At 44.3% G+C, this 24,079-nt stretch overlaps 1 protein-coding gene across 4 annotated transcripts in view; it reads right to left on the bottom strand.

Moving 5' to 3' along the window:
- Positions 1–443: 443 nt before the first annotated feature.
- Positions 444–24,079, bottom strand: part of LOC144238807 (rho GTPase-activating protein 7) — a 173,030-nt gene continuing 149,394 nt past the window's right edge. For 3 of the 4 annotated variants that reach the window (XM_077772731.1, XM_077772736.1, XM_077772746.1), the window contains exons 4-14: positions 17,528–17,591; positions 13,795–15,218; positions 12,789–12,965; positions 10,154–10,313; positions 9,834–10,032; positions 8,076–8,289; positions 6,442–6,556; positions 5,684–5,902; positions 4,666–4,883; positions 3,756–3,929; positions 444–3,058 (exon numbers count right to left, since the gene is read on the bottom strand). In XM_077772731.1, the coding sequence (XP_077628857.1) occupies positions 2,938–3,058; positions 3,756–3,929; positions 4,666–4,883; positions 5,684–5,902; positions 6,442–6,556; positions 8,076–8,289; positions 9,834–10,032; positions 10,154–10,313; positions 12,789–12,965; positions 13,795–15,218; positions 17,528–17,591 (3,085 nt within the window). In that variant the 3' untranslated portion in view covers positions 444–2,937. The remainder of the gene's footprint in view (positions 3,059–3,755; positions 3,930–4,665; positions 4,884–5,683; positions 5,903–6,441; positions 6,557–8,075; positions 8,290–9,833; positions 10,033–10,153; positions 10,314–12,788; positions 12,966–13,794; positions 15,219–17,527; positions 17,592–24,079) is intronic. The other variant, XM_077772743.1, reaches the window with a different exon arrangement.

Raw genomic sequence — 24,079 nt, 5'->3', positions numbered from 1 at the left:
CAGCAACTAAAGTAGTAGGTATTACAGGCTCAGAATGTTATGTTTTGATCTTTATTTTATTTACTTCTGAGGAAACTAGGTCTGGAAGAAGGGACCAAAAAAAAAAAAAGGCCTTTGGTCTGTGTGTCTTTTTAAAAATTATGAGGTTTGGTTTTTTCCCCTTTACTGTGCCCAGAGTGAGTGAGTGTCAAAATAAAACCTTCTAAAATGGATACCAGTTTCCTAGAAACGAGATTGCTTAAAACGGTCACAAAGAACTCTTCAATTTACCAGCAGCGTCCACAGCCTCCAGAGAGTCTCCGCATATCTTTACCCGTTCAAACTTTAGCAACATCTACTCTGTACAATCTCAAAATAGACCCTGATGAACCAAAGTGAGGGCTTACGATAGATGGCAGCCTCGATTCTCCTCCTTTTCAAATGACAGGGGCTAATTCAACCAGTTCCATTTAGCAAATAAATTTATTAGGTGCCTACTAGTACAAAACACTGAAAGCTGCTGTAGGGGGTTATAAAGATGTGCAGGAGAGCCCTGCCCTCGAAGAGCTTACAATCTAGGCAATGAGTCACAATTAGGAAGTTGTGGCGTATCATGTTAGGTGACTTACACAGAATTCTTGGAACGTTCACGCCCTCTGAATTCTCCTGTTGTCAAATATGTAAGGAATCCTTTCCAAGGAAAGCTGAACAGTGGGAAAGAGACCTTTTGTGGAATTAAATGGTGACCTTGGCTTTGCTTCTGAGCATCTTTCTCTTGCTGATTCCTTATTCTTGTAACTTTCTCAGCATCGTTTCCTAACGACCTTTGTTAGGAGAGAATCTCCATGCTTCCTGAACCTTCACCAGGGCTTCCTGTTTGTTAGTGGGTGGCTCAGTCGCAGTTCGGCCTTGGAATTGTTTGCAGTCCGATTTTTCCTTCAGCAAATTCGATTTTCATTTTGGTTGATGCCAGGATGATACGCTTTGCAATCTGTGGTTCTGAGGGGAAGAGTGAGATGCAATACAGAGGAAAGCAGGCCAGACCTTTCCCTTACTTTAAACATTTAATAGTGCACTTATGGGTTATATTCTGTACAGATATAGAGCAAGTTATAAACCTCTTCTTTTATTTTTTTTTCACTTAGACTGTATTCATGTAAAGTGTATTTACATTAGGAAAAAAAAAGCCTTGAGGTACAAAACCCAAAAGAATATCTGAGGTATAAATACAAGTATATTTTAAATAATAATTTTTATCATGCTTTATCTAGGTTTGAAAGCACAGTGGACATGTGGACATGTTTCTTTATCTTAATAGAATGGTATATACAATACAACATACAATCTTACAAATCTGAAAGCTATTAAAATTGAATATACAAGTATATCTTCATGAGGAACACTGATATCCAAAATACTCAAATTTTAAAACTCTAATCTTCCCCCCGCTGCAAATTCTTCAAAGAACCTTTGAAATAACACTGACAACGGTAACTATAATATAACAAAATAAAACTCCTTCTTACAACTCTCATTCATACATTATTCACTTTTGATCCATACAAAATAAAGTCACTAATACTGTCTCATGAGTCAATCTTTATGGCTACAGTAAAACCTGTATAAAGACCACCCTTCCAAAAAACTGTGCTGGTACTTTTTTGAGTTTTCTTCCTGTGATAGCTATTTTCCTTTACCACTAACATACATTCCAGGGGCATCAATATAAAGGAAAAGAAAAAGAAAGGTAGGGAAAACAAAGCCAAGGGGGAAAAAAGTCATAAAGCCAGAAAACCCATTTGCTGAAAAGGCCAAATCCAATTACTAAGTATGTGCAGCCTTCAGAAACGTTGTGAATAACAACAATCCATGCCTGTTGTTAAAATTTAATACCTTGGTTTAAATTTACAGGGATTTCCTTGGGATAGACATAGTTTCCTATGTTTTCAAGAGTTTCGGTTATGAACATGAGAAAAAAAGAATTCCAACAGGTAAAAAGTTCTGGGGCCTGATTGAGGAGCAGATGCTAGTGTTCACTTGTTACATCTCGACTTAAAAAACAAACACATAAACAACAAACACAAAAACCCAAAATAAAACTGCTTTGGAGCAATGAAGGGTGGGGATGGGGGGAGGGGCAGAGTTTTTTCCCTGAACTGATCTATACTGTGTCTATAGTAAAAACTATATCACTGTTTGCAATCAGATCTAAAGATATACTGTGTTTGAGATGGGACACCAGAATCAATCTACTACAATTACTTTAAGGAAAGAGGAGGTTGGTTTAAAAAAAAAAAAAAAAAGGAATGTGCTTAATAACTTGGGAAAATAAAAAAACAAGTGGGCAAGGGTGTTGGGTTCCCTTCCTGGATGGATCCATGGGCAGTCAGATATTCCAGGTTAAACTGAACCTGACGCATCAGTATCCTCCTTGGAGGCGCCTCAGTGTGCCAGCCACTGCATTCCAGCGTATACATCTGTGCCATTCAACCAGCAACAAACACACATACACACACTCCTCTGTGCAAACCTTTCTTTGCTCATCTCAGTGAGAAACATGTCAAAGAGTACCAACTATTCCAGTGGATACACCAGTCCCTCAACACGCTGCAAATAAAATGACATAGGTACACATACGCCAGTATCACAAGAGAATGAAGTATCTTCATTATTTTCCGTAATGTATTTATAGTTTTGCTTCTCAGAAGCAATTTGAATAAGAATAATTTTTTTTTTTTTTTGCACAGTCTTCTATATTCCAGTCAAGGTCTATACTCTAAACCTTAAACAAACAGGAAGCAGCTTTGAAAATGTCTTAAATCGCGATAGTCAATTCCTATACTCCAACTTGTCGTTTTCTTTGTTTCAGGTTAGACTCAGAATGCATTCTTCCAAGGACTGGCAAGAATTCTAGAAACAAATATCCAGACAGTGGACGCAGTCGCTTGGTTTCAGTAATCACCTAGATTTGGGGTCTTTGGTTTCAGTGTTCTGATTATTGAAAGAGTCTCGGATCTTCACAACTTCAGCCGCACACAAATGTCCGAAAGATTTTGTGTACCACTCTGGCATGTGGCCCCTATAATGGGAAGGAAAAGCACAAAAACACTGAAATAAGCTGGAGGGGATGTGGAATACATTTCCATTTCTTGATCCAGAAACCTTCTACGTAAAGATCATATTCCAAGGTAATCTGGCACAGCTGTTATACCTCTGGAACCACAAGTTTCTCAAGGAACAACATACTGAGTACAGATATTGAGGGACAGTATTTGGAAAAAGGTTTAGCATGTAGATCAAAAACCACAGACAGTTGAAAAAGTACTGAGATGTAAAGATTTCAAATGAGAATTTAACCACTCTGGAAACTTTTTAGAGGTTCTTTTTTTGTCTGTGTTGCTGAATTTCACAAATTTGTGAATATGAACACATATTCATCGATGGCACAGAGTACAGGCCTAATTAATTACTAAAAGGGTATGTCATATATTCAAATATCTTTGAATATAAAATGAGAATCATCTGTTTGCTACTTCAAACTCTCACTTCCTGTGGCTTTAAATTCATTGCTTTTGTACCACATTTTCTAAGGGACCGAAATCAGGAAGCAATCCCCCAAACACCAAGGAACACGAAGGTGTTACTTTACAAAAACTGCTCTTTAGAGAACAGACAAGACACAATGATGTGTTCATTTAAGCCATTCTCTGTATCAGACAAGAAGTCTCATCTCCTGCATGACCCTCACCGTGTCAAAAATTAGAATCAGAACATACCTTAAGTCGGCTCTGCACATGTAGGTGAGTTTGGACTTCCCTGACCCGCAGGGTTCGATGAGATACCTGGACAGGAGCACATTGACTCTCACCCCCACCACAGGTGCCCGGTCGTGATCCACAGAGGTGAGTAAAAGGGCACATGCCCCCTTAGGTAAATTAGTCCTCCATGTTCTGCAGAAAAAATCAGAGGGAAAAAGATGGAATTTTCTAGAAGCCAAGTTTAAAATGGGGCCCCACTCTCAGAAGACAGCTAAGGGGCAGGATCAGTGGCTATGCGGTGTGACCCAGTCCTGGAGAGATGGTGTCCTTTGCACTATTATGCAAGGGCTCTTGAATTGAGTAACTCTGTGCAGAGTCACACCAGTGAGTATATAGTCACATATCAGTTCTTTGAAAGAGAACCAATTTTAAGTGTGACTGAAAGCCATTTTTACATTTCACAAATTTATCTGCACATGGACATCCAGATGAGTGTTGCTCTGTTGGAAAGCTCTGGACTAATGAGGAGATGTCTCCTCATAGATTTTTGGAATTCCCCTTTCCATCATGTCTCCAGAGAATTTGTGAATTACATATAATTCAGCTTTAACCACAGCGCCCTGGGAACTTAGACATTATTTCCTGGCTTACGCATTCACTTGCTGTTTCTAGGGAGAAAATCTATCCTAAAAGGGCCAAGAATCTGCTACCAATGAGCATCTTCAACTGAATGTGGCTCTATTTCTGAGTTCAGTTCCAGAAGTGTTCAAACAGTTTTCAGTGGTTAACACACTGTTGGAAAACATACAGATACATTCTCCATGTCTGGAAGGGTTCCACACATTCTGTTTTACATAATGTTACCATCTAATCACACTCAGTGGCACCAGGCTCACCCTGCCACAGTAAGCATTTTGGAAACTCTCACCTCAAAACGACGTAGTCCCGGGCAGGGTGGGGTGCCATACTGTTTTGGACATACTGGTAAATTTCGGTTTGGCTGTCTAGGATTTCAATCACTTTGGAATCCAACAGGTCTACATCCCAGAGGTGCTGCTCTTTAAGTAGGCGCTTTAAGATTTCCTCAGGCATAGCAGGGATTTCGATGGTTGACCTCCAGAGCCTCAGAGGGGGCCCTTCACTCACCTGAAAAAAGGATGTATTTTTTGGTGCTCCGATAATTCACACAGACCTACACTCTCAAGGCAAACTGCTGGCCTATTTATGGTCACGTGTTTATGGGCTAATTATTATCTATATGCTGGTGTCCCCAAGTATATTCAAGAGCAGGCCAGAAAGCCTGGCCTTACACTAGTCAAAATTATTAACATCTGTTTCTTGGGACCTATATGAGAGTCAATGCAATAAAATAAGCTGATTTACATATACATGCTAAAGCCCACCTGGCACCCAGATGTTCCCACTGTTCATTTCTTTTCCGGGTGGCGGAGACAGGGTCAAGAGATACTATCATGGGCCTGTCATGCTGAGTCATACAAGACGCCACTGCCTTCGTGGGGCTTTTAGTCCTAACAAGTTACCTTTTCCACCAACTCCTCTCCGCTTGTTAAAGGGCCAAGAGAAGAGTGGCTGAGAATGGAGGACAGTACAAGGGGATTCTGAGCAAATTATAGAAAAATATGATCATGTCATAAAATGCCCTAAAGCCCAATACCACTAGTAAAATATTCCAGGGGGCTCTGGTATGGTTCAGTGGCACAGAAAGATTTCATTAGGTGGTCGGATTCCTCTGACGAGTGTTAGAGGGCTGTTACTCTTTGCTGGACTGTCTTCTCCCCTTACCTGGGGAGCTCAATCACCTGGCTGCCCAGATCTACAAGGGAGGGAATGGCGGACGGACTCCCAGAGAGCCGTGTTGGCCACAGGGTCTCCTCTCTGATGAACCTGAATCCCGACCACTGGCTGACAGCGGGGACAAGGCTTACCTTCTTATAGGACAGTTCAGCCTGCTCAGATGTAGAGTAGCTGACCCAGCCTTTAAACTTCTCCTTCACCTCTTTAAACAGGCTATCCACACAGTCTTGGAGGAAGTGCTGGTAGTCGGCTGCCTCATCGTTTCGCAGGCGTCCCAATGCTTCTAGGGTGAGGGGCTTCAGCTCCTGCTCTGTGTAGGAATTCCGACATCGACTCATTTCCTCAGGAACCTGTGGGGGATGCGAGAGAAGGGGGTGAGTCTGCCTGTACCGTTCCCGATGCCCACAGAAGCAGCAGCGTGGGAGCCGCAGACCTGCAGACCGGGTTCTCAGGGAAGTGAGGGTCCCCACTGCTCTGTTTCCGGCAGACGGACGGTGGCCCCACAGCCCTAACGTGCTGTCCCGAGGATATGAATAGACCACCTTCATAAAGGTGTCCAAAAAGCCTATTCTCATGTAAGGTATTCTGCTTTGGAAAGTCACAGTAGAGGGTAAGTGACTAAACCAGGGCTTGCTTCTCAGATACAGAACTTATTTCAAAAATGTGTCGCTTTGGTTTCTTAAGGGGTATGGAGATAGGCAAACTTCATTAAACACATTAGCTCTAACGAGCTTCTACGTTATAAAATCAGGCGTTCTTACAGAAGAAAATAAAGACATTCTTGAGCCATGTATATGATCTCCAGCTGTGGCAGGATGTGAACAACATGGCACCTATGACCTGGTTCTGACGTTATCCTTAACCAAGCACCGATCTCCCGACGCCTCACCTGGAAGAGCTTCTTGCACTCAGCAATCATATGGGCCAGCCCCTGCGTGGCGGCGAGGTTTTCATTCAGGTCTTTCTGATCTGGTTTACCCAAACTTTGTTTTCTTTGCATCACCCTAGGCAGAAGAAAGGGAGGAGGAAGATTCAAATATCTGTATGTTTTAATTAATGTGTTATTCTAGGGAACCCAGAGAAGAGGAAAACACCTATTTTACTGGAGCCTATTTGTTCTTAAAGTTTCAGGAGAGCTTCACTTTGGTCACAAAATTCCTCAGTTTTGTCAGCAAAGCACAAAAACCCGTGAAAGGGATGGTTTTCGGTGAAATCCAGGCTATTTAAAGCCATCACGTTAAATAGGTTCCTGTTTAAATAGGATGGCCCAGAAGGTCTCTAGGTGGTAGTGGGAAGAAAGGGCAGTTTCCAGGGGTGCGCAGATGGGAGGCGCCGGATGTTGTGGGAAATAGCGTCACTAATTCTTTATGGTTTAAATAAATACAATCCTCTCCTGAAGGTGAGGGGACAATCTGTTGTTTCCTAAAGGTTTTGTCTTAATCTTATCTGATATCTCTCTCCTGCTCATCTCTAGTTCCCTATCCTATTGAAGATGGAATGCATCTGTCCACGTGAGAACCAGATAAAAAGATATTTACGTACTGTATGGCTTTCCGAAGCAAAGCTCACTCTGACTAGCAGAACCGGGATGAACCTGGAGCTAAGGAATATGTGTCAAGCACCTTCAGAGCTGAGGAGAAGGATTAGCTGGATGGTTTCACGTTTGGGGTTAAGTCCAGCCAGTGACTCCTTTCTCCCCTGCTCCGCTCTGAGGCCCCTATGTGAAATATTCACATCAGTAAGAAGCTCCAGCTGCCATTTCCCCTTCAGATGTGGGCAAGTCACCTATTAAACCGAGCCTCCCTGCCCTCATGTCCTCGTTTATAAATAGGCCTTGCCAGTATCTTCACCTCCTAGCATCCTTCCAAGGATTAGATGAAAGAATGAAGGTCAAGGGTGTAGTCTTGTGGTTGGGTCAGAATAAGTGCTGAGTAAATAACAGCCTTTGTTATTTGCCAGATTCTCGGACTTCTGCTACGGCCACTCCCAGCTTGTATACATCTGAGAAGAAACTCTGCACACAATGGGTTGGGGCTGGGTCTAGCTTTGAGGTTTAACACTCTCCTTAGTTCTGTGAGACCCAGCTGACCACCTTACAACTCACAGCTTGGGCTGGGGCCTGGCTTTGTTGACTCTGCAGAAGCCAGGGCAGCAAGGGCTTTATCCTCATCCAATTCTGGAGGTCAGTAAATCCATGTGATCCTTTGCTGGCAGAGAGTTTGGTGGCAATGTCACAAAGGGCGCTGGGGGAGGGGGGAAGCAGGGCAAACACCTGCCATAGCAAAGCACACATCCAAATCTCTGGCTCAAAACCTGGTTGTCACTAGATGGTCTGGAAAGTTACACCCTCCCCACCCCCGCCCGGGGCTGAGAAGGAAGGAAAGAAGGAAGGGAGCTGTGAAGGATGGAAGCTAAACTCCTCTGTGCTTGACTCGGGTGTGTAACCAATGAAAACACAGGAAAGGTAGGCTGCTTCCATCTGGAGAACAGAGAACATGCGCGCACATCTCATCTGACCCGTACCTTGGAGAAGAATTCTCTCTTTTCAGGGTGTTGAGGTGGAAAAGGGAAGGCGCTAGGCACACAGCCAGGTTGGTGGGAGTCATCTGGTTTTCTTTTACGGCAGCTGTGACATCGCTCAAGAAATAAAGGAGCGTCTGTAGAACCTCCCGGTTCTCATCAGGCAGAAGCATAATGGCAGCCTTGATGGCCTGGAGGCGCTGGTCCTTGGGCACACCTGTGTAACACCGGCATTTCCCCCATCAGCTCAGTGCTTTTCCACACGCATTGCAAGGAAATGACCCAAAGCAAACAGCAGCACCAACCACCTCAGCCCAGTCCTGAACGAGCGCTTGCAGAAAGTGTACTTAAGGTTAATATGGAAGAAATTAGGGACCGCCACCAGCGTCACTACCCTCAAGTATTTCCTGCCTGGGGAGGAATTAAAAAATTTTCAACACCCACAATGCCAATATCCTAAATCCACCTCAGGGTTCAATTCCAGATACTATGCCTGTTCTTTTGGTTTTTGGAATAGCTTTTCTAAGTATTTTTTTTTTTTTAGAACTCCCCAGTTCATCATTCTCAATTACTGAAAACACTGTACACAGTTATACTTTTGTTTAATTTCAGTGAAAAATCTTACTGAAGATATGTACAAGGGGATAAAAACTTTCTTAGCCTTTATACAAAATGTCCAGTATCTCTGGGGACCTTCCATACCTAGAACTGATCTGTTCATTCGTAAAACGGGGAAAGTAATCTGCTGAAATAGTCCGTTGAAACAACAGATATTTTTACTAGTAACTTCTTTACGCTTTAGAAAGTGAACTGGGAGGCTATTATAAAAATATATGCTTGAGAACTAAACCAGTAAAAAAAAATTCATGTCGAAAATGCTGGGCCCAACCTTCAGGTCTCCTTTACTAAGCAAATCTGCCTTTTAAGAGGCATGTGGTGGAAAAATCAAGTCACTTGAGTGCAGTTCCATAGGACACACTGATTAACAGCTCCATGGTTACAATACACAACAAATACCTTGGTGGGGAAAATGTGACCTGTGTTTTCAGAAAATCTGAAAGGATGAAACAAATAATGAAATAATCCAGACCAGCTCCATTTCTCATAAAATAAGGTCCGGTGCGCCAGACTGAAGACAATTTGAGCACGGAGAGAAGCTGCTTTTATATTACGTTGCTGTAACACCACACTGAGCCAAGAAAAACACAGGGCCGTAAAAGCTATAATCCTGATCTTGATCATTAATTTAGACAACTGTTTGCTTTAAGCTTTACTTAAAAGTGAGAAGGGCATGGGTATTGTTTTCCCAAGTATTTCTGGCAGAAGCAGAGATGAATAACAGAAAAAGATTATTTATTCATTTTCCAGCAAGATAAACCACACAGATACCTGTGACGTTTTAAACACAACAGGCCCCGCTAGAGATGTGAATCAACTGAAATATCTTGGTACCTGCTCTTTTAAGCATCTTAGAGAAGACTGTTCTAGAAACGAATGAAAGAATGAGCTTCTGGAACACAATGTAAAAATGTGTAATTGCTTCAGTAATTAGAGAATGATGATAGGGGAATTTTTGCGTTCTTTAACAGGTAGACAGAAACCTATTCTACAAACAAGGAGAAAATGAAGAAATAAATAGATGACATGTGTTTCCAAGAGGTCATCATGTGGCTCTGAAAGAATGGCATCAAAGGAAGCCAAGGTTTCAGGTGGTCCCACTTTTCCCCAAGGCCAACAACGGTAAGATCAAGGAACACTTACACTGATAGATCTGCAGAAAGGTTTCTGAGAGCTTGTTCGTCATTAGTGGCTCAGGAAGGTCTCGAAAATATTGCTTCAACATGTCTGCCACGTCATAAGCAGACTGTCCCTCATAGTTGACACAGTCTATGGCACTTTCATTCATCTGGCGCAGAGCCTGAATCCGGGACTTGACGCCTGATTTTCTGAAAAGCCCAACCTAGTGGAAGAAAAACATTAGGTGTCAAGACAGAAGCAACATTTTCACTACAAAACTATAAAAAAGTAGCATGCATCTGAGGTCCTATAATTCATTGGGACCTGCACAAAGCAGTTTTCACCTGATCCAAACAGTGGTTGCGGAGGTAGCGCATGGCCTGCTGAATGCTCTGGGGCAGGGGCTGTCCTGTGCGCTGCACGTTGACTGTCAGAGGGACCCCGAACACATTCCGGTCCTTATAGTCTGGAACCTTGATCCTTTTCATGAACTTGGGCACAGCCCTATTTAAAGAACAGATGTGGGGAAGTATGTTTATTTGTCTGTAGACTCTTATCCATCTTTGCAGGTAAACCCTGTGAGCTTTCTATCTGTGCTCCTCGGGTGGCTATTTAAATTAAACTACAAATTTAGTTCCTCAGTTGTATTAGCCACAATTCAAGTGCTCACTAGCCACCTGAGACCATTAGCTACCATCTGAGCGAATACAGCACATTTCCACCATCACAGACAGTTTCACGGGACAGTACTCTTCTGGACCTTCTAAGAGTTGGGGCTCTGAGGCCCAGCAACATTTTCTCCACTGGGGATTCTCCTCCCACTATTAGCTCTGAGAAATGGGTTTATATCCTTAAGGGGGCTGATGGGCTTCCTTACAAAATGGCGGCACAGGAAGGACCAGAAACAGAAAACAACATTTGAGGTCATAATTTAGGAACTTCGTTAACAGAATTTGAAAAACACGTCCCCATTTGTCCTGTAAATGAACAAGAATCACTTCTAAGTTCTTAATGAGATGCAAAATATTTAGGGTATTAAAAAGGATCATGTAACGCCAGATGAGAAAACAGCAAATACATGACGTTGGTCCAACATAATGAGAACCAATTCCAGAGCTTAACAGTGGGGGCCAAGCTAATGACCTGAAGTCAAAATAAATTCTCCTGCTGATGACCCTGGAGAATATAACATCTTTAGGTTTCTAAAAGAAGATGGAAAAGAACAATGAAGGTTTTGTAAGCCTACTGCAGGCTCCCTGGAGTCCTGAAACCAGGTCCAGCCCCAGCAGTATATGGAGCAGCAGGAAACCGAGGTCATGCATTTAATGCTGTCAAGCAGAAATTTCAGCTCTACAAGTGACCTCTCTAAACAGGACAAGAAAGGGCAAGGCCGAATAGGAAAAGAACTTTGTGTAGAATTTCTCCCTATTCCATGGATCCCACAATGCGAGGCTTTTACATTTGGTTTTGACTCACTGGAAAAACTGACCAGAACTCAAGAAGTAGTACGGACTTTCAGATTCTTGAGGGTTTGGTGGGAAGGGGGTGGGCAACTCAGAACTGAGAATGTGAAATATGCACTTTTAAATAGCCAGCCGGGAAAATATGACTCTACGCACAGAGGAGCAGTGCAGAAGACGGACTGCTTTGACTTCTGAGTGCTCACCAACAGCCACGGCACGGTACTGTTTATAGCCCTACGAAAGGGAAAGCTGAAGCACACAGCCAAATTTGTATTTCCATACAGTAAGTTTATGGTATCATGGCCATAAGTGTGCATAATACTTGCTTTGTCGGGGGAGAAAAGCCAGCGGCAGAATGTGCAAAGAACACATTACGATCTCCACTGAGAATCTGAAGCATGCGGGGATAAACCGGTCAATACTTATTTCTGTCATTCAGAACAAACAACTTCTGTATTTAGCAAGGCTCACATAATAACAGCCTTTGAACGGGAGGTGCTTTGATGCTGAAGCTAAACTCACTACGAGTCCTGAGGAGACGGGGAGCTGGAGAGAAACAACAGTTCCGCTGCTTGGCCGACGCGCCCAGGCCCCTCTGGTTTGCTCCAGAGCGTCACTGAGGACACGGGCTGCTTCTGTTTTTATAAAAAGTAGTGGATCCAGATGATAAACACTCAGATTAGGGAAAGGCTTAAGGTTACCCAGCTGACACTGTGAAATGCACCTGGATGTCAATCCAGAGAGAGTTCTCTGCTTTGCACTGCTAGCAGAAAACTTAAGATACACACACATGGGGTCACATTTGTGGCCCATCCAGCCTAACGGTGTCCATCTCACATGATACACACCGAGGGCCGTAGTTTTGAAAGTAATTATGAACTGTTCACCTGAGCGATTTTACCTTCGTCTATATTTAGTCCATAGTATCTTAGAGCAGTGAATTCCTTACGTTTATTATTCACTGTAAGTGACTTTATTAGAAAGGAACATGACCTAAATTTTTTAGCACAGGTAGACTTTTGAGTGATGCTTCAAGTATTTAAATCAAAAATGATTTCTAAAAACATACCCGGAGAAGGTTAGAAGGCCCAGTACTGTACAGCAAGCATTTCATAGTTGGTCTCAGCATCCTGTGACCTGAGTGACATTTTTCTTTCCTTTCTTCCCTAAAATGATCTGATCGGTACATCTCTTAACCCCCGAGGGGCTCCTTCTAACACTGGGAAGGAGGTGCCTGTACAGGGTGATGGAACAGCCATGCATTCTCACCCCATCAACTGGCCCATTTGTCACTCCGGCTGCTGAATCTCACTCCACCAATCCCACTGCTTAGTCCCAAAAGTTACATCGGTTTGAGCAGTATCGGATGTGGCCTCAAGAATGCAGGGATTACATTTGGAGGATAGCCAAAAGTATTCATAGAGGATGGGACTGTCATATACTCAGTGCTGGGACAGCTTCAGGGAGCTGACCGAAAACACTTCCAATTAGCTGACTGAGCACAGAGAACTCTTACCAGCTAAAACCGTGCTTATTCGAAGGTGTGTGTTTCTCCAGCAGGGCGGTCAGCTTTAGGAGCGAGTACTTCTGCAGCAGGTTCATCTGGGCCACAGACTGGCAGTTAATCTGCAGTGATACAGAGTTCAAGCTCGGACGATGGGAGCTCTGGAAACTGTGCCATCGTAGCCTATGCCTGTGGGAGAGGAGCAGGGTCAGAGTGAGCACCAGGGAGAGGAGCAGGGGAGGGGTGAGCACCAGGGAGAGGGGCAAAGGGAGGGGTGAGCACCAGGGAGAGGAGCAGGGGAGGGGTGGGCACCAGGGAGAGGAGCAGGGGAGGGGTGAGCACCAGGGAGAGGAGCAGAGGAGGGGTGGGCATCAGGGAGAGGAGCAGGGGAGGGGGGGGCACCAGGGAGTGGAGCAGGAGAGGGGTGGGCACCAGGGAGAGGAGCAGGAGAGGGGTGGGCACCAGGGAGAGGAGCAGGGGAGGGGTGAGCACCAAGGAGAGGGGCAAAGGGAGGGGTGAGCACCAGGGAGAGGAGCAGGGGAGGGGTGAGCACCAAGGAGAGGGGCAAAGGGAGGGGTGAGCACCAGGCCTTTTTAACAGGCAGACACAAAATCAGCGGTGGGTGGCCTGATGGCCTCTTATCTTAGGAACCCAGAGGACTGACTTCTATTCCATTCTTTTCCTACCCCCCCTCCCCCACGATAAGATACACATTACAGAAATGGCCATCTTAACCACTGCTAAGTGACAGCTCAGGGGCATAAAGTCTCTTTACACTGCTGCACACCATCACCACCATACAGCCACGAGACTTACTTCCGCTTCCCAAGCTGAAACTCTGCGCGCACGAAACAACATCCACCTTTTCGGATGTTAGGATCTCCTGTTCTACCGGTTTTCTCAGGAGCTCACGGGGCAGGGGACACCCTGACCCCATGCCCCCCACACGAGAGCGGAAGCAGTCCGTTTCCGACCTCCCTCCCTATCTCCGGGAGGGGGAGGGAAGCCAAGCTCTCACCTGTTGGACCTGGTCAGAGAGGCCCCGACCCCCGAATCCCTCCTTTCCGGGATGTCGGAGGGCTCCTCCGGCTCATTCAGTGAGTTTCCGGTACTGTCCAGGTCACTGGGCGTGGCTCGGTCATTGTCCACATCCAGGTGGATCTGTTTGGGAGACGACGGGCACGGAGAGACCGAGTCCAGGGCGGAGTCAGAGTCTCCCTCATCCGAAAACTTCTCCGACCACTGGTTGACGATCCTCTGCATCCCCTTCACGTGGTAGAGGATGTCGTCCAGCTCGGGGAAGATGTCCTCGTGCTCCAGGTCGGCCAGGTCACCCGAACTGGAGTAGAGGATGGAGCCCGGCACGTTGTCATAGATACTCAGGCGGCTGCTCACCGAGCTGGACGAGTTGCGTCGCTTAAGCTCCTTGGGGCTGTCGCTGCCGTCGTCCCTCCGCAGGCTGATGTGGCCGGGGCCGTGGAAGCTTCCAGTCCTCCAGTTCACGGAGCTGTTCTTCCCGGAGGGCGAGAAGCTGCCGTTGGAGAGGGCCTTGGGGAAGGTGCCGGGCTTGTGATCTTCCGGGATGTAGAACACTGCGTCCTCTGGGTAGGTCTCGCGGTTCTTGAAGTTCCGTTCCATGACCTTGTTGAACGTGGACTGATTGAACGGGTCGAAGCCCTCCAGGTACATGCCCCCGCGCTTGTTGCAGGCGCTGAGGCTCCGGGTCCTGGTGACCGGGCTGGGCGTGCTCACGGCGCTGCTGGTCTCCGACTGGCTGCTGCTGCTGCTGGTCTGCGTGGAGTTGGAAACGCTCCGCTTGCGCACCGCGGGCACGTTGATGCGGTTGCCGTTGAGCGCGGAGATCTCCACGCAGTTCAGCTGCTTCAGCTTCTCCTCGTCCACCCCCTCCTGCAGGATGGGCCCGCTGATGATCAGCCCCAGCTTGGAAGGCGCCTTGTGCTTGCCGTGGTGCGAGCCCTTGAGCTTCAGGCTCTCCATGCGTTTCAGCAGGCTGCGCGTCTTGGACTTGGCGTTCTTCTCGTGGCCTTTGGCGCTGAAGCCGAAGCCGGACAGCTCCCTGGGAGACGGCAGGCTGCAGAAAGAGTCGTCGTTGCCCACGAAGTTGCCGGAGGAGCACACGCTGATGACGGAGTTCGTGCGGGGTGTCGCCGCATCCCCGGCGTGGGGCGCGTGCGCCGGGAGGCTGCCGGTGCTGCCGAGGCTGCGAACCGAGGCCACCTCCTGGCGCTCGCTGAGGTCCGTCAGCATGCTTTCGTGGCTCGCCGCGTTCTTCAGGGGCGCGTCGTCGGGGGCCCCGGGGGCTGCGTCCTGCTTTGAAGAAAAGACATCGAACTCTTCCAGCCGGGACCACCTCTTGCTGTCCCTCTGGAAAGTCCACTTGCCGCTTATTGCACAGGGCTCGTCCTCGTCGGAATCCTCACTCTGCAAAGACAGAATGGAGGCATTCATCACTGGGACCGGCAGGCAGCAGGGAGCGGGACGTGTGCTGGGGGCCCGGCGGCCAGGACACGGCTCATGATGCGCCATCGGTGTCAATTCCCCCTTTACATCTTTATTTTATTATTATCATGATTGTTACTTTATTCTTTTTTATTTATTTTTTTTAAATTTGTGTCTAGGAGAGAGAGAGAGAGACAGCGTGAGCAGGGGAGGGTCAGAGAGAGAGGGAGTCACAGACTGAAACAGGCTCCAGCCTCTGAGCTGGCAGTCAGCACAGAGCCCGACGCGGGACTCGAACCCACGAACCGCGAGATCATGACCTAAGCGAAAGTCGGACGCTTAACTGACTAAGCCACCCAGGCGCCCCTTATTATTCTTTTTTAAATGGCAAAGATGTACGTTGCATGTCAGGACTCTAACAGGAAAAAGCCTGACCGCGTGTTTCAAGCTAAATAAGAATTATTTTGTAGAAACTGTTGGATCTATAGGCTGTTCTTTAATTGCTCACAGAGGAAGCCTCTAAGATCTGTGAAAATTCCAGGCATGCAAAGTATTTTGAACTGGAGTCAGCAACGGGTAGGACTCCCTCTGGTCTGCCTCCAATTTTGCTGTCTGTTGATAGCATGTGTTTATATTCTCTTTTGCAATCAAAAAGGTAGTTTTCAAACACTAAGAAGAATGGACACTGACATCTGGAGCCACCCTAAAAGTATACAACATCTCCTACCAGACCCATGGAGGCACCAAGCAAGGTAAGTCACTGCATCTCTTCAGTCTGATACATTTCAGCTTCTTACCTGTTCTTTTTCATCCCCTCCCCCACCCAGACACGGGGTCTAGAGCTAATGCCACATATGTCCTGTGAAGTTTCAACCTCAGACATGCTCCAGGCAATTTAACAAGGCCTCACAAATACCCAGGCCTGACAGCATGGAACGTTCACAAACACGATGTAACATCTTTGCTGATTATGCCTGATTTATGGGCAGGACTCAGGGTTACGCTGTGTCACAAACTACTGCATCTGAACCTTTTAGGCGGGATATCAAAAGGCACAGTTCAGTATGATGCATGTCTTTCCCACCGGTGTGGAAAGGATCACATGGCCCCCGTTTCACAGGACAATGAGTAGAGAGCATTAAATGCTGACTTGTAGACTCCTCGCCACAGCCCAGTGGGTGGTGAGGTTCCAGTTCATTTGTTTAAAAGGTTTAACTCCCCCGAGAAGGCAGCTTGTTGCGAGACAGGGACTCTAGGATAATTAAAATTTGCACTCTGAACAGTCAGAAATACGCTCTTTGACCAGCCTTATTCCTGTTGACTCTAATTTGTGACACTCACTCCCAGGCCTACACCCACTTCTTCTCTGAAGATCTCATAAAAGGTCCTCACATTTCATCCACAGAAGTTATGTGCCTCCATTCGACTAGAATGTGTGGGATTTCCTGCCCTTCCCTCCGGCTCCCCCAACTCTCCCTCCCTCTCATTATTCTTCAGCACCCCACAAGCTGGCCTTCCTCTTCATCCCAGCAGCTCTGAAACACGGTTACTGTTATATGGGAAGGGCGGGAATTCCCAAAGAACTTTAGCTTTAATTTCTGAAGGGAATAATGGAAGATTCACTGGGATTTCCTACGCCTCATTCCTTTAATCTGGAGTAGGCACTGAGTTAACAAGGCAAAATAATAGAGGATTTGTTCCAATCGAAAACAGTTTAAAAAAAACAAACAACCAAACCCTCATAGATACAGAGAACAGGCTGGTGGTTGCCAGAGGCAGAGGATAAAAGGTATGAACTAAACATCCACTTATAAAATAAGTAAGTTTCGGGGATGTGATGTATAGCATGGTGACTATAGTTAGTCATACTGTATGGAATATTTTAAAATTGCTAAGAAAGTAGATCTTAAAGATTTTTATCACAAGAAAAAAAAACTGTTGTTAAGTACGTGTGGTGATGGATGTGTACTAGGCTTCTTGTGGTGGTCACTTTGTAATATTTGCAAATATTGAGCCATTGTGTTGTACACCTGAAACTAATATGTCAATTTTATCTCAATTAAAAAAAAAAAAGTAGGAAAACTGCGATTTATTGGCTATCTGTAACCATTGGTTTCAATTACATTAGGCTACTTGGTCTCTGGTAAACATGACTGGATTATAACATTAAAAATGTAGATGTTTTTGAAATAAGGAAGTAAAAAGAGTTTGAGAGACAAAACCTCTTAGAAAACACAGTTTTTGGTCTGCCCCCTTTTCCTCCCATCCTATCACGTATCTTCTATACTCACTCTCTTCCGATGGGGACTAATTTCCAGCTTCATCACTGCACATTTGTTTAAAGTGTTTAGACGCCTACAGAGTAAAGAAATAATGTTAGCAAAGATAGGAAACCAATGATGGGTAGATAAATATTTTTTTCCAAATAGCTGACATGCTCAATGAGCTTCTTTATTCTAAAAATTTTTTCTTTAATGTGTTGTTGAGAGAGAGAGAGACAGCGTGAGCAGAGGAGGGTCAGATAGTGGGGGAGATACAGAATCTGAAGCAGGCTCCAGGCTTGGGGCTGTCAGCACAGAGCCCGACGTGGGGCTCAAACCCATGAACCGTGAGATCATGACCTGAGCTGAAGTCGGATGCTCAACTGACTGAGCCACCCAGGCGCCCCTGAGCTTCTTTATTCTATAAAAAATTATAATTTAGAAGAGTATTAGAAACTTCATTAAGAAGTGAATGGTGTAAAAATACCTTTATACCTTTCTTCACTTTTTTTTAAAAGCCTTTTTTTAATGTTTATTTTTTGAGAGAGAGAGAGAAAGAGTGCAAGCTGGGGAGGGGCAGAGACAGAGGGAGACAAAGAATCCAAATCAGGCTCCAGGCTCTGAGCTGTCAGCACAGAGCTGTCATGCGGGGCTTGAACTCATGAACCGTGAGATCATGACCTGAGCTGAAGTCAGATGCTTAACTGACTGAGCCACCCAGGCGCCCCTACCTTTCTTCATTTAAAGTGACTATTACTATTTTACAGTAAAATGACACATTGCTATGGTACTATCAGCTACTTCTTACTCTTCACGGAACCAACAACTCTCAATGAGAAATTTTATTCTTCTAGAGCACCTAGGTTGGGCCATTATGTAGCTCCACACAGGGCCCCGGGGTGAAGTCTCCTTTCATAGAAATGGGAACAGCAACAAGCAACCAAGCAGAGCTCTTGGTAAAATAAATAGTATATTCTGTCTCAAATAAAAATTCAAAGGCAGAAATAAACCAATTTTTAGTAATCTGTAATAAATAATAATCTTAGACACTCTATTCAAAAATTTTATGAGTTCTTAGACAGAAAGGAAATTGGTGCCTCTTTAACACCCAGTTCTTTTTACAACATCCTGTATAGGACAGGATAATGTTTGCCACAGTCGTAGCAGTAGTGCAAATAATTACTCAAAAAATTCTTATACAGCAGCTTCAAGGGTCAAAGCCTTTAGAGTTCAAGCAAGAATAAGAACCTGAGTCAGATTCTTCTTTGGAAAAAGGGTCATATTTTTACTTTGGGTGCTTTTTTACCACTGCCCAGGAGTAACATGTCCATTTATAATTAGGGAAATAATTTAGGTTTGCTGAAAAGCAAATACTTAAACAAAACAAAACAACAACCAAACAACCCGCACCCTCCCAAAAAACTCCCAAAACAAAACTCTTTATTGGGGGACTAATGAAATAGCTGAGAAAAGAAACCCTTTACATAGGCAGGAATACATGGTATGTAAAAGTGTGAATGACAGCCCTCTCTCATAGCTTCCAGACGACCACCCCCTGGTCTTCCTCAAATAAGCCTTGAATCTGCTGTCTTCCATGGCCAGCTATCCGGTTTTTCCTGCAACTGCAATTCTTCCGTTTGCAGAGGAAAAGAGCATTTAATTCACCCAAATTCAAACTGACCCTAAGACTGCTTCAAGGCTTTATCTTTCTGATTCTGTTCTTGCAGCTTGTCTAACAACTTGATGCAGGAGGATAGAATGTATTTTTGCCTGCTGATAAGACCGCCTTTGATTTCATAGATTACGTGGTAGCCTGTTTATAGAATAAACAAAGATAACTCAGGATGCCTATGTTGCCTATGTTCAGAAAAATTCTCTTGGTTGATGGGGAGGGAAAGAAAACAAATAACTCAGAAGAAGCCCAAACTTTAAAATGAGTAGCTATAAGGTCTCTCCCTAAGAGGCCTGCCTTACTTACTTACCCACAGTGTTTTAGTTCTCAAATGTTTTCAAGATTTAAAGAATCCGGCATGGTTACACTTAGTCTAAGGTCTGGGTTTCATTAATCAAACCTGTAATCAAACACCCACTTGAGTTCATTTGGGCTTTAATGGTTGAGTGGTGTTTATAACCAGGTTTACTGGGCATGGAAGCCCACAGCAGCGGGGAGGGGCCCGCTTCACAAACTCTAGATCTGAGTCAAACAAAAAAGACCCAGGAGGAAAGTTTTATAAAGGTCAACATTATCTTTTTTATGTTGGTAGCACCAAGCTAATGGCATTTCTGTTTTGAAGCCTGGAAGTTATTCCTTGAGGTTTCTGTAAAATTCATCTGTTCCCAGGACCTCCAAGGAATGCCCACCAGTGAGACCTCAGCTACTGAGAGAGACAATAGTGACATGAAACAGTTGTGGTGACATGAATTGGGGCTCGCTCTGGGTCAGGCGCTTCATATGTGTTGTTTCACCTCGGTCCCCACAACAGCCTTATGGTATGTATCTTACTATTTTCCTTCTTTTTACAGATGAGGAAAGGGGGTTTAGAGAGGTCACGTATCTTGTTCAAGGCCACAAGAATAAAACGTGGTGGCTTTAACATTAGAAAATAGTATCTCCTGCATTCTTTTCTAGAATTAATCCTAATGATGCTGATACCCAGGAGCACCTTCTGCCCTAAGCATGATTCCTGAAATGAACAGCAGCACACTGGTATCACACACCATCTGTCCAGAAGGCGTGGCTGCTGCACCCCCCCCAGGGCCCTCACAGGGCCCAGCTCCACAGGAACGTGTCAGTCTTATCTGCTGGGCAACTTGTTCCCTGCTCTGAAGGAGGAGGGGGGACAAGGTGGGCCATCAAAGCCTCAGGAGTTTTGCTGTAGGGAGCGGCAGGGACCCTGATAAAAGCATAGCAAGTGGGCATTTGGGCCTTGTATTCAGAATGAAAACAGAGAAGAGTACAAGAGACGTGAGAAAAGAAAAAGGAACCATTTTCCAAGTAAGACCTGACAAATAAAAACTGTTCTGATTCTTAAAGACACATTCTGGGAATCGGTGCAATTGCTTGAAAAATTTGCTTTAAAAACTAACAGAGTTGAAATCTATTATGTGGCAGGCTGCTTTACATAGTTCAGACATTTCTGTCTGAAATGGGCTGTTTCACAACACAGTGCAGACTGAAGATGATGGTTTGGGTATGTACTTATCATTATATGATTATCGCCTTATTTACATAATTCTTCGGTGTGTTTATAGGAGGAGTCAGTTGTTAACTCCGAAGGAAAACAGTGATATGGGATATTTTTCAGATGCTACAGAGACAAACTCCTGTCAGAAGCGGTATCCTAATGGTAGGCCATAGTTTGCGTTATTTTCTGTATATATTTCAAGGCGAGCAAACCACTCCCCCAGTATTAATATCGAATGTGAGTCTCCCATGATCTTGGCCTTATCATTGAGGTTGGATTATATAGCAAGACTGGGACAAAAGCCAATCTCTCCAAGGACATGAATACAAAAATCCCTTGCAAATATAAGTGCAAGACTATTGGTGCGTGTGGTAAAAACAAACATGGTAGTTCCTTAACTGTAACTTTTGGTCACTACCAGACTTTATATTAAGATAGTATTATCATGATTTTCAGGAGAACATTAAATCTACAAGTCTTCTGCTCTAGGTAGACTCTGCTAAGAGATCAGCAATGTTATAGGTATAAGAATGTTTATAATAAATCTTAAAGCAGAACACCAGGGTGTATGTGGAAGCAGCTGTAATGTGTGTGTGTGTGGGGGGGGGGGTTAGGGGGCAAGAGAAACCATGTAAAGATTATTTTATTTAAAACAAACTTTAAAAAGTTTTTTTTAAGGGGTGTCTGGGTGGCTCAGTCAGTTGAGCATGTGACTCTTGATTTCGGATCAGGTTATGATCTTGAGGTTCAGGAGATCAAGCCCTGCATCCTGGGGCTCTGCACTCTCAGCAGAGGGATTCTCTCTCTCTTCTCTCTCCCTGCCCCTCCCCTTCTTGCATCCATGTGCGTTCTCTCTCTTTCTCAAAATAAACATTTTTATTTATTTATTTATTAAAAAAACCTTTTTTTTGGTTTTATTTAATTTTGAGACAGAGAGACACAGAGCATGAGTGGGGGAGGGGCAGAGGGAGAGGGAGACACAGAATCTGAAGCAGGCTCCAGGCTCTGAGCTGTCAGCACAGAGCCCAAAGCAGGGCTCAAACTCAGGAACAGTGAGATCATGACCTGAGCCAAAGTCGGACGTTTAACTGACTAACCCACCCAGATGCCCCTTCCATATATATTTAAAATCAACTTCTCAAAATACCTCAACAAGGCAAAAAAGGAACTCTACAACAAGAAGTCTGTCTGGAGAGAACTTGACAAATCACAAGGAAAATTTTCAAACTATGCTACAGCTTCGTGATTCACTGGCCTTGAATTCCATGGGCAGAGAAACTATGTGAAAGAGGCTAGTCTAGTCAATGAGACAAATGTCACTAATCAGGACAACCGGTACCTTCAACTACTTTGCTGACAACTCAGAACCGGTCGTGCATTTCCAAAGAAGGTGCCCCATCATTTTCTTCAGAACATTTGTTTAGACCTCCTGAAAGAATCATTTGCCTTGAGAAGTCTATGTGAACATGAGGACAAGAGCCACTGGGTTTTCCATTAGGACAAGCTGATGACTGTTACGTGAATTCTGAAGCATTTGTTTTGAAGAGAACACTTAACCTCAAGACTTTTTCCACATACTCAAATGTGGGCCTCTGATTTGGGTCTACTATTTTTAAGAGCATTTTGATACTTATTACCTCACTGCCTCCTCACACTTCACCTTTGTGACATCACTCTCTGTATCCAAGAAAATGGAAACCAATGAGAATACATTACACAGTCCAAATACAGATTAAGGTCTAGCTGTTTTTAGGCTTTTTCTACAAAAGATCCAGAAGCACAGATTTATTCCCTTCAAAGGGTGGTGGCTTCTCGAACAGAACAGAGAGAGCCATGGAAATCACAAAGTGCAGACGATGACTTTCCCCTCAGCAAGGTAATTAAATTTCAAACAGATATTAAAAAAAAAAAGTATTCAAGAAAGTAATCATGACCCCTTTGGGCTGCAATGTAGCAGTGAAATTTTTATGACCCAGAAATTCCTAAACTGTTGCTGCTGCTTGGAGGACCTACTTACTAAGTGGCGTAAAATGTGTGAAGTGGGTAATCTGAGTCAGCGCGTAGATATTTCCTAGGATTCATCTTATGAGTGACCTCATTTATATGTGTTATCACCCTTGACGAACTGAAAAGTAAATTAATTCTACCCATAGCTAAGCATTAAAACATTTTAAAAATGTCTGGAGTAGTTTATATTCCAGATGTTGACTTCTTCCCTTCAAACTGCATTAGTGACATTTTTTTCATTGCCAATGACATAGCTATGGTATTACATACTACAGTGTGGGACTTGGGCTTCGGTGCTTTTCAGAAAATGTGTGCATACTCTGGGCATTTCTAAGCAGTCATTTAATTGGATTTGAAAAGCGACAGTGTTTCTGTGGTTAATATAGCATTTCTTAAACCATGAGTATTAGTCTATTTCATACCCATTCTAAACATCTGATCTTTCCCTAAAACCACTGCTTAAAGTTAGCTGATTCAGAAAACACTGCATTACTGGGGTGCCTAGGTGGCTCAAGTTGGTTGAGTGCCCGCCTCTTGACTTCAGCTCAGGTCATGATCTCATGGTTTATGAGTTCGAGCCCCTTGTCTGCCTCTGCACTGACAGTGTGGAGCCTGCTTTGGGATTCTCTCCCTCTGCCCCTTTCCTGTTCTCTCTCTCAAAATANTCTTTCTCTCTCCCTCAAAAAAAAAAAAAACATTAAAAAAAAAAAAAAAAGGCAAAAACGAGTCCTTTCACTGAGCTACTGCTTTCTTTGCCTACAAAGGGGAAATCAGATACTGGGTGTCATTCTACCTTAAAAATGCTTTTACAAGTTAACGTAAATACTGAATAAAAGAAAATTTATTTCAATTTTCAACATAAAATCAATAAAATACGTTAATTTTTTTCTACATATAATTTTACTCCAGAATGCAGCTTTTATAGCTTGTAGGTTTTGAAGAAAACTGCAAATGGTGAATTCACTTAAAAATGAATAACAGAAAGTCAGGAGGAGTTTGAAAGGATTACCAGTGCCCCATCATTGTCTGCTACATATTTTATTACTTCCACTTCTCTAAAACCCACCAGCTGCCGCTCAGCCTAAAGAGCCACCGGCACAAGGAACAGGGGTTTCTGAGGTTCATTCTCATTTCTCATCAGTGCTCATTTACTGCCTGTCCACTTCCACCGTCCGTGAGAGGCTGTGCAGAGCTCTTTACAACCTTAGTTAATCCTATTGTTACTATTTTGTACCTGAGGAAGCTGAAGACGGTCAGAGAAGCTTCTTTGGAACTCAAACAATGGTTCTCTTAACTCTAGCATCGCTGCAAAACCGCCCCCCCGCCCCCGCTCCTGCCCTTTATTCCTCTGAGTGTGTTATTTCCATTCACTGTAACTGCAGCTTTGACT

The sequence above is a fragment of the Crocuta crocuta genome, unplaced genomic scaffold (genome assembly GCF_008692635.1).
Source record: "Crocuta crocuta isolate KB4526 unplaced genomic scaffold, BGI_CrCroc_1.0 scaffold140, whole genome shotgun sequence".
In the NCBI taxonomy this organism is placed as follows: Eukaryota; Metazoa; Chordata; class Mammalia; order Carnivora; family Hyaenidae; genus Crocuta; species Crocuta crocuta.
The sequence above is the reverse complement of the archived record's forward strand: the minus strand, read 5'-3'. Positions and strand labels throughout refer to the sequence as shown.